General features: G+C 37.7%; 1 protein-coding gene across 1 annotated transcript; it reads left to right on the forward strand.

The window, feature by feature from the left end:
• Positions 1-810: 810 nt before the first annotated feature.
• Positions 811-4,806, forward strand: LOC110271846 (uncharacterized). The gene is made up of 4 exons (XM_021123393.2): positions 811-965; positions 1,951-2,096; positions 3,674-3,759; positions 4,735-4,806. The coding sequence occupies exons 1-4, from the start codon at positions 811-813 to the stop codon at positions 4,804-4,806; spliced, it is 459 nt and encodes a 152-aa protein (XP_020979052.2).
• The last annotated feature ends 5,730 nt before the right edge of the window (positions 4,807-10,536 follow it).

Consider the following 10,536-nt stretch of genomic DNA (forward strand, 5'->3'; position numbering starts at 1 on the left):
CTCACTCTCGCCATTGACCCTCTCCCACTCACCCGCACTCACCGCTCTCCACATTGCTGCACTATTGACCGTCGCTGCGCCACCCTCACCATCGTTGCTGCGCCGCCCTCACCACTGTCATCACCCCCAAATCAGAGAAAAAGCGTTTGCCATCACCACTCACCACTCACGGCATCACCATTCACCACTCGAGGAAGACTCTGCGCTCACTCATCTTCCCCACTCATCTTCATCGTTGCTTCTCTTCGCTGCGCGGTCACATCACAAAGATTCTGCGCTCAACTGAAAGCTTTCTTCATTCGCGAGGTTAGGGTTCTGAATTTAGGTTTCAATTTGGGGGATTTGGTACAATAATCTGTGACATCGTGAATTGATGAACATGCATGCTATTGTGCAGCGCAGGAGAACCCGTGAATTTAGGGGTTTTATTCCGTTAACACAGGTGAGTTTGGCCATGATTAGTTGATGCATAGGAATTGTTCACACATTGTATGTAGCCCTCCATCGTCATCTGTAGCAGCAGCAACAACAGTCATGGGCAGTGGTAATGGTGTTCGTATAATTAGGAACGAAATCTCCAAATGGTGCTCCCTAATCACCACTCGCACCAACCAGCTCAAACAAGACTCTGTTAATTCCGTTGCAAAATTCCACAATCACCTATTTACTTCCATCCTCAATCTTCCGCCTCCTCCTCTTTCCTTTCTGGCAAGCTTTCCTTCCCCGTTCATAACTTCAATTTATTATTAATATTTTGAAAGATTGAAAAAAAATGCAAATTTAGACCACCAGGTTAATGGAGACGGTGGAATGAAGTATCCGATTTGGATGTGCGTTGTGGCTCTTGTTTTGTTTGTGGGAGTGAGAGCATTTGCAGAGAGAGTATTATCCGAAAGAAACCACCGCCCTGGCTCCGTAGCTGATCTTGTCAGGCGTGGCCAACTCAGATCAGATAGAAGAGGCATGTATGATGTCTATCCTTATCACTTTTTTCAATTTTTAATAATTGATTAATTATCTAGCTTCTTACTCTGGATTATGAAATTAGATTAGTTAATAGGTTGTAGTGAGACTGAATATATTATCCTCGTGTCAAGAATCATAAGCTTTTTAGGTGAATGCTCAAAATTGATCAACCCTAGGGATTTGATATTGTGTCGTAATGGCAAGATTTCAATTCCTATTCTTCCAGCCATAGTCTATTCTTTATTACAATGTTTATAATCAACTCTTACAAAAGCTTAAGCTATTAGGTAAAGCAACATGAATACATCTAACATTATATAGCACACGGTTTGTTTGATTATGCCGATAATTTTTTTTGCCTATATTAGTTCGGGAAATTGGTTTTGGGTTTGGAAATTTGAGCTTTTTGCTATAAAAATTCTAGATTTGAAGCCCTAGAATCGCCTAAATTCCATGTAAGTTAGGTTTTGTGTGTGACCCATTGGTCAATGGAGTAAAATTGATGATCTATTTAATCCTAAATTTGTGTTGTGAGGCTAGCTACTTGATTGTACATTGTGAGATATATTGAAGGAAGAGTAATTGCTTGAATGTGCTTTGTTGTAAAGGATTTTTGAATTGATGACATGGTATTTGTGATTGAAATCAAATAAGCTTTTAGTAGATTATCTTGTTACTAGAAATTGTTGATTTTTTGTGGCCCTCACCAGTGTGAAAATAAATGGATTAAAGTCATTTATCTTATACTTTCTTGCATTTTTTGTGTATCTTGGTCCGAGTTTCAACTAGTCCACCTGCTATTCCACTGTTATGATGGCTTATAATAGGTTATATACTTATAAATTTTATATTTATGGTCTGTGAGTGATTGATCAACACATCAAGAATCAGTTTTTCATCCATAAACATTTTTTTTATATATTTTTAGTAAAAAGGAACAAATTGGTTAATGTTAGTTTAACAAATTTGTATTTCTGTTTACAGGATCATCCTGAGCAAATTGGACTGGACTTGCTACAAGTTGCATGATAGCCTGTGCCTGCAAATCAAATTTGCCTCCATTGGAATGTGCAATTTGTTTGGATTTAAGGCCAGGCATTATACTAGAACATCATTACCTACCTTATCAGGTGAGACTCCATCATAGACATTCACCTTACCACAGTAGAATATCGTCATTTGCCCAACTCCGCTAGTTGCACATGCTCTATGACCATATTAATAAGTCATTAAGAACTTGAATCAACAACACTAAAGGAATATTGGCATGTCTCCAATCATGCATACTTTATGTAAAATTTATTAAATCTTAGTTATTTCACATTTTAATTCTTAAGTAGTTGGTATTTTAATTCTTAAGTAGTTGGTTCACTTTCTTGTTAAAAGTAATGTATGATGAAATTTGTGTTACAGTTTGCCACTATCCTAGATTCCTGGGTATAAAACTATAAATAGTACCAAAAAATATTTTATCAATAAATCAACACTTAAAGTAAAATCAGGAATGTTGAAATTAAGAACTTGTACAGGCTTCTTTTACAGCTGCAAATAATCATGCTAACATGCTAGGAATTGAAGTAAACAAGCCTAGGCATGCAAACCAACAGAAGTTCATGAAAAGAAGTGTCAGCCTTGATCGCACTTAATCTTAAAATTGATATTGTTCAATATAATGAAAAATGTTTTCTTTTGTAACTGAATTCCTTCTTCCATTCGACATTTTCTGTATAGTTAATGTTCATTAATCTTGCCTCCACCAAAAATAGTTTCAACTTGCACACTCTCTCTCTCTCGCTTTCAGAAACTGTGTATTTACCAAACTTCTTTTTTTCCTTTTACTAATGCTAAGGTAAAGGTAAACCAGGATAAGAAAAAAAAACAAGAGTTTTGTTACTAATGATTTATTACATTTTTAATCCCATTCGTTTCAGTTATAACTTATAACTTAAGCATAAGGCTATTTCTTCTTGTATTTTGTTTCTCATTTCTACATTTTATAAATTGGTGTCCTTTCTTATCTATGTATATTCCAGGCCAAAATTGTAGATTCTTTAACATGCAAGTGAAAGTAGAAGCTGATGAATTTAAAATTTAAAAATTCGTAGATAATGTTTATGAACTGATCAGGTTTTAAATTTAACTTTTTTATTTTTAAATAGAAGCTATTTGAATTTGTGTGCTTTTTATGCAACTTCAACTAAATAGTTGTTTCTATGGGTGGTTAACTTTTCTAAGTAACTGCATGTTTGAATTCCTGTGTAAAAAAGCTCTGGATCATGGTTATGGCCAAAGCTTTTCTCTATTGCTTTTGCCCAAACCCTAGTTTTAGAGTTGCAAACAGAAAATCCAAACATGTTAATGTAGATAATGGAAAGTTACAGATAGTTAAGATAAGAATTCTCAAATGGAAACTTTTCTAAGCTGCATCAAGGGCTAGGGTTATTAATAACATTATTTTAACTTTGAAAAAGATTCCTTTAAACCTCTTTGTTTGGTGCAAATTGTGAATATCACAGTTTGGATCTTATGTACTTCTTTTCATATGTTCTTGTCATGGTCTTCAGAATCTAGGTGCTCGATTGCCAAGCCTCTATTAATTGCCTATTTTGATAATATGCATAGTAGCTAAATTGTATAACCATGGCTCATGAGTTTTATCTATATCCAGATTCTGATATCTTATTCTTTATTAATATTTATTTTGCAGGGGATAGATTTTTCTGGTTTAGGGATGAGGAATTTGCTAGACAGACTGTTGCTGGCCTCAACCCACTTAGCATAAGTTTGGTGGAGGTATATGCGTGCTTTCACCATTATTTTGTTTTAGACTCATTAATTGGATTCATTTTATTAACAAGTGTGCTTGTGCACCACACAGATTGTGATGATAATTCTTGATTAATTATTTTGTAATTTATCTTTGATTAATTATTGATAGAAACTAGATTGCCTGCTAACAATTTAGGTTCATAATTTACTATTGTGGCTTTCTGGGTATGTCTGATTCAATGTTTTTAAAAGGGAATGCATGCCATGGAATTTGAAACTTGTAGTGATTTTGTTGATTGGCAATGAGAACTATTTACTGTATAGTTTAGAGAACTGTGTGAGGGATTATGCTTCTTTTTGTTAAGGGGATAAACAAAAGGTTATGAAAGAGGTCCGTATTACTTGTGAGGGAATTGTGAATATAGAGTTGGCTGAGTTTTAGCATTGTAACTACTTGCAAGCTCTTGGAGTAAGGGGTGGACATGTTCTATGGCATGATATAGTAATGTTTTGGAGGTTAAGAATTGATCATGCCATGTCACGAGAGAATTATTCTGGATGCGTTTTACCGAGTGATAGTCAATATTCTAATTCAGTAGATAAAATAGATTAATGCTCTGAGGCTTAGCAAAATTTACAATCACAAATTGCTTGTCAAACTATATGAAAAGTTGTTTTGGAATATAAGGTAGCAGTGCACTATCGTTGTGATTCATGAATGTTGCATGGATATAGATCCTTGTGCATATATCTTTGGTATTCTTCAAGTCAAGGCTAATGCTAGCAAGTTAATTCCATAGCTTTTAATGTATGATGGACAGGTTCCAAATCTTTGTTTTGCCGTTATCTCTTGAATGATTTAATTGTTGCTGCTGCTGCTGGGTCCCAAATCTATTTGATTATATCAATTTAATTCTTGCTAAATGATGATTGTGCTGAATTCGTGGTTAAATGGTTGCATATGGCAATTACAATTTTTTTTGTCTGTAATTTTTACAGTTATTCGTGGTTAAGATTGAAGGCAAAAGTGGTTGGTTAAGGTCTTTCAAGCAGATTTTGTCAAAACGTTGATCGCGTCATAGCAAGGTACAATGCATACTTTAATTCTTTTGATTTGTTAGTTTTGAAGTTCCAATTTAACACCGAAGTTGGAAATGTTTCTTGGCTTTATTAACACCGAAGTTGTATTGCTATGGCTGAAATTTGTTTGTGTAATTTTGGTTGTTGTTTCTCTGATTTTGTGCACTTTGTACATATGAATTTGTCCCTATATCTAATTTAAGTGTGAAAGTCTGGTTAATTAGTGCATGAAAAATGCTATAGGGACATATCAGAATTGTGTTAAAGGAAATGGAAGAAAGAAATACCTGCAGATTTTCATGGTTTGGAATGAAATAAGATAATACATAATTCCTTGAATTTACCTCTTTTGCTGTGACCATGTTATTTTTTTTAGTATATGCTTTCTTGGTTTACTATGTCTACGTGTTCTATTTAATTTTTATAATTACGAATGTCATTATGAATTTTTTTAACTACTTTTCTATATAATTATGCAGGGTAACAATGAAGATTAAGCAATGAAGATTAAGCTGACTATTATTGTGGTTTATTGGCTAAGATAAAGTGCTATTTAGAATCTTTACATGTATGGTTGACTAATGACTTTTATTAGAAGATACTTTTATTGGCTAAGTGATATTATGATTTTCATATGGCTATGCTTACTTTAGTGCGAGATGTATGAATTTTTACAGTTAACTTTATTCTAGTACTTTTGGATCAATATTATAAATATATTTTGGTTAGAGATAATTTTTATTATTTAAAGAAATTATTTAGTATAATTATGTATTTATTTTTATTTTGTAATATTCAACTCATTTAAATAAAAATACAGAATTATTATACATGTAATTATATTAGCTATTATGTTGTATTAATAATTATTAGATAATTATATATATATATATATACAAAAAAAAAGAGACCTAAGGCTACATTTATATACAGTAGCTATAGCATACAAAAAAAAAAAAAAAACGAGACCTAAGGCTACACTTATATACAGTAGCTATAGTATACAAAAAAAAAGAGGGACCTAAGGCTACGCTTATAAAAAGTAGCTATGGTATACAATGTGGCTACGCTTTACAGGTGATGCAGTAGCGTTGAAAACCGTAGCCTATTCTGGAAAAATGAAAGCTGAAAAGCGTAGCCTTTGGTCCTGGACAGCAATCACAGCATCACTTGAAAAGCGTAGCCTATTCCCAAACGCCAAAAGCGTAGCCCTTAGTGCAGAAAAGCGTAGCCTTTGAGAATAGGCAACGGCCGAATAGGAATCACCCCAAAAAGTGTAGCCGTAGCCCAAAAAGCGTAGTCGTAGCCTAAGGCATCATTTTTTTCACTTTTAGCTACACTTTTCAAGTGTACCTGAATGGGTGTTTTTCTTGTAGTGTGAGTTACAAGTTGGCGGTCTATCCAGAATCTCGGCCGGTACAGCAGAGACGAAGAAAACTTGGGCCAGAACGATCCCAAGCTGTGGAAGAACAAGTACAAGCACTACTGGAGGCAGGATTCATAAGAGAAGTCAAGTACCCACTATGGCTAGCTAACATCGTCTTGGTGAAAAAATCAAATGGGAAGTGGCGAATGTGCACCAACTCACCGACCTCAAAAAAGCCTGCCCAAAAGATCCTTACCCACTCCCAAGTATCGACGCCCTGGTAGATGCTTCCTCCGGATATAGATACCTCTCGTTTATGGATGCATATTCCGGATACAACCAAATTCCCATGTATCTACCAGATCAAGAAAAGACCTCGTTTTTAACGCCAAAAGCAAATTACTGCTACATTGTGATGCCTTTCGGTCTCAAAAATGCGGGAGCTACTTATCAAAGGCTAATGAATAAAGTCTTTTTAGATCATATCGAAAAAATCATGGAAGTCTACGTGGACGACATATTAATAAAGACACAAAGCGAAGAAACATTATTGTCCGACCTGGCCCAAGTGTTTGACACTATAAGGAAGCATGACCTGCGACTCAATCCCACAAAGTGCACCTTTGCAGTAGAAGCGGGCAAATTCTTAGGTTTCATGCTCACACAAAGAGGAATTGAAGCAAATCCAGACAAATGCCAGGCTATACTCAACATGAAGAGCCCGACTTGTGTCAAAGAGGTACAACAACTCAACGGGAGATTGGCAGCCTTATCCAGATTCTTAGCAGGATCAGCGATAAGATCTCTCCCATTCTATGCCACTTTAAGCAAAGGAAAAAAGTTCGAATGGACAACAGAATGCCAGCAAGCCTTCCAGAATTTCAAAAACTTCCTGGGACGACCACCTATCCTAGCTCGATCACGAGAGGAAGAACCACTCGTATTATACCTTGCAGTAGGAAGTCAGGCAGTAGCCTCAGCACTGGTTCGAGAGGACGACAAAGGGCAACAGCCTGTATATTTCATCAGTAAAGCGCTGCAGGGATCCGAGCTGAACTACCAAAAAATAGAAAAGTTCGCCTACACTCTCATACTGACATCTCGACGACTTCGCCCGTACTTCCAGGCCCACACTATCAAGGTTCGGACCGACTAGCCCATAAAGGGGATACTGCAGAAAACAGATCTAGCAGGCAGAATTTTACAATGGGCAGTCGAGTTATCCGAATTCGACCTCCAATATGAAGCTCGGACAGCCATCAAATCACAATACTTGGCCGACTTCATTGTAGAATTCACAGATACCCTAGAAGCCCCCATAGAATGGAATCTCTACGTGGACGGGTCTTCAAATAAGACTGGAAGCGGCGCAGGTGTGATAATAGAAAGCAACCAAGGAACCCAAGTTGAGCTTTCCCTCAAATTTGGGTTCCCGGCCTCAAACAACCAGGCAGAATATGAAGCGTTACTAGCTGGTTTGAAGCTGGCTAAGGAGGTTAGAGCTCAAAAACTCAACATCTTTAGCGACTCACAAGTAGTCACCTCACAGATAACAGGGAGTTACCAAGCCAAAGATCCCACCATGAAAAAGTATATGGATATAACCAAAGAACAGCTTGGACAACTTAGGGAATATAAGATCTGCCACATACCCCGCGAATAAAACGCCTGAGCTGATGCACTCTCAAAGCTAGCCAGCACCAAACCAGAGGGCAACAATAGAAGCCTCATCCAGGAAATGCTACAGAACCAGTCAATCTCAGAAGCAGAAAAAGTCCTAGCTATAACAAGTCAGGATCAAGGATGGATGACCCCCATAATTAATTACCTCAAAAAAGAAACACTCCCCACAAATGAGAAGGAAGCAAAGTGGTTAAAACGGGAGGCTCAGTACTACACCATCATAAACAACACCCTATACAAAAGAGGGATTTCAATACCATTGTTAAAATGTGTGCCGACCTCTAACACAAGGGAAGTTTTAGAGGAAGTACATAGCGGTATTTGTGGCAATCATCTCGGAGCACAAGCTCTCACCAAAAAGGTACTTCGGGCGGGATTTTACTGGCCAACTCTACAAAAGGAAGCTACAGAATTTGTAAAGACATGTCCCCCATGCCAGAAACATGCCAACTTTCACATCGCCCCGCCAGAAGAGCTCATCAGTGTAACTTTGCCTTGGCCATTTACAAAATGGGGACTCGATCTTCTCGGACCCTTTCCTCAGGGATCAGGACAAGTCAAATTCCTCATAGTCGGAGTAGACTATTTCACAAAGTGGATTAAGGCAGAGCCCCTAGCCAACGCCACTACTCAAAGAAGCCGGAAATTCCTATATAGGAACATTGTCATAAGGTTCGAGGTTCCATACTCCATCACCACAGACAATGGCACTCAATTCACAGATGCAGGCTTCAGGAAATTACTAGCCGACTTGAACATAAAGCACCAGTTCACCTCCGTCGAACATCCTCAAGTCAATGGGCAAGCCGAAGCTGCCAACAAAGTCATATTGGCTGGGTTAAAATGGAGACTGCAAGATGCAAAGGGAGCTTGGGCTGAAGAACTTCCACAGGTCCTATGGGCATATCGAACTACGCCACATTCCACCACAAACGAATTACCGTTCCGATTAGCGTACGGAGTGGAGACAATAATCCCAGTAGAGGTCGAAGAAGGGTCACCTAGAGTAGTCCACTACAATGAAGAAGCCAACTCTCAACTTCAAAGAGAAGAACTCAACCTACTTCCGGAAATCCAAGAAAGAGCTCGGATCAGGGAAGAAATGCTAAAGCGCCGAATGGCTTCAAGATATAATCAAAAGGTAGTGCCAAGAGGTTTCACGGAGAATGATCTCATCCTAATCCGAAATGATATTGGAACAATCCGACCCAGAGAAGGAAAGTTGGCAGCAAACTGGAAAGGACCCTACCGAGTCATAGAAGTACTTGGGAAGGGCTACTACAGACTATCCAAACTCGATGGACGAGAGCTTCCCAGATCGTGGCACGCCTGCAACCTAAGAAGGTACTATAGTTAGAAAAGGTAAAAGATCTCATCATAAGATGCACTCTTTTTCCTGAAAAGGTTTTTTAATGAGGCACCAAGTTGAGATCCAGATATTATCCAACTTAAAAGGATGAAAAATTCCAACATGTATATATTTGCGCTTTCTTTTGAATAAAAAATATTTTAGATATTCTACAAATTCTCAAGATGCATTAATCTGAAGCATTCATCGTTCGATTATAAAGCAACAGATCGACAGAAAGTGAAAAATAGATTCACTGCACGATCACGATAAAAGACCAATAAAGATGAAAACGCGATTCATCTAAAGGTCGACCAAAGAAAGACAGAAATCACCTTCTACAAATCGGCAAAGATGAACACAGAATAATTCAAGAAGTTATCGAAAGTGATCCAAAAAAAGAACCTGACGAGGTCTTATGGATTGCTAAATAATAACTTAAAGACTGGCCGACGTTGAGAAGTCGGACCAAGTCAACCCAAGTTATCAGCAAATCCCTGGAAAGAGGTCTGGCCAACCCTATAAAAGAGGAATTGCTATAACTTAGAAGAGATCGACCTAACAAAGTCAGTCTCCTACAAAAATAAGTTATATAAGTAATCCCTGAAAGAGACCTGACAAAGGTCCAAGAAAGAGGATTACAAAATAACTTAGAAGAGATCGACCTAACGAAGTCGGTCTCCTACAAAAATAAGTTATATAAGTAATCCCTAAAAGAGACCTGACAAAGGTCCAAGAAAGAGGATTACAAAATGACTTAAAAGAGATCGACCTAACGAAGTCGGTCTCCTACAAAAACGAGTTATATAAGTAATCCCTGAAAGAGACCCAACAAAGGTCCAAGAAAGAGGAATACAAAAATAACTTGGAAAAAGACGACGCAAAGAAGTCGATCTCCTGCAATTAACAAAGTTATAAAAGTAATCCCTGAAAGAGACCTGACAAAGGTCGAAGAAAGAGGATTACAAAAATAACTTAGAAAAAGATGACGTAAAGAAGTCGACCTCCCACAAACATGTTATAAAAGTAGTCCCTGAAAGAGACCTAGCAAAGATCCAAGAAAGAGGACTACAAAGCTAGCTAAGACAAGGACCACCGTAAAGAAATCGGCTATGGATTGCTAGAAATACAAGCAAGAGCAAGAAAACCGAGAAACAAGTTGGACCCGCCCATTCACGACCCCAAATGAGTCAACCCGCAAGCAACAGGTGCAAAGCGATCCAAAGAGGCCGAGAAGCAAGGCTCCAACATCTCCAAAAAGTGCTAAGACAAGCGCAAACGAGCAGGATATAACGAGCTTCAGGGTCAACCCCAAAAGCTTGAA

Source organism: Arachis ipaensis, chromosome B5, assembly GCF_059453495.1.
Source record: "Arachis ipaensis isolate K30076 ecotype BB chromosome B5, ASM5945349v1, whole genome shotgun sequence".
NCBI classification, from domain to species: domain Eukaryota; kingdom Viridiplantae; phylum Streptophyta; class Magnoliopsida; order Fabales; family Fabaceae; genus Arachis; species Arachis ipaensis.

What these genes read in the sequence shown, in the direction of transcription:
- LOC110271846 (XM_021123393.2), top strand. Translation starts at nt 811, where the DNA reads ATGAAGTATCCGATTTGGATGTGCGTTGTGGCTCTTGTTTTGTTTGTG. An exon ending in AGATCAGATAGAAGAGGCAT is followed by an intron (nt 966 to 1,950) that starts GTATGATGTCTA and finishes TTCTGTTTACAG; the next exon opens with GATCATCCTGAGCAAATTGG. An exon ending in ATCATTACCTACCTTATCAG is followed by an intron (nt 2,097 to 3,673) that starts GTGAGACTCCAT and finishes TTTATTTTGCAG; the next exon opens with GGGATAGATTTTTCTGGTTT.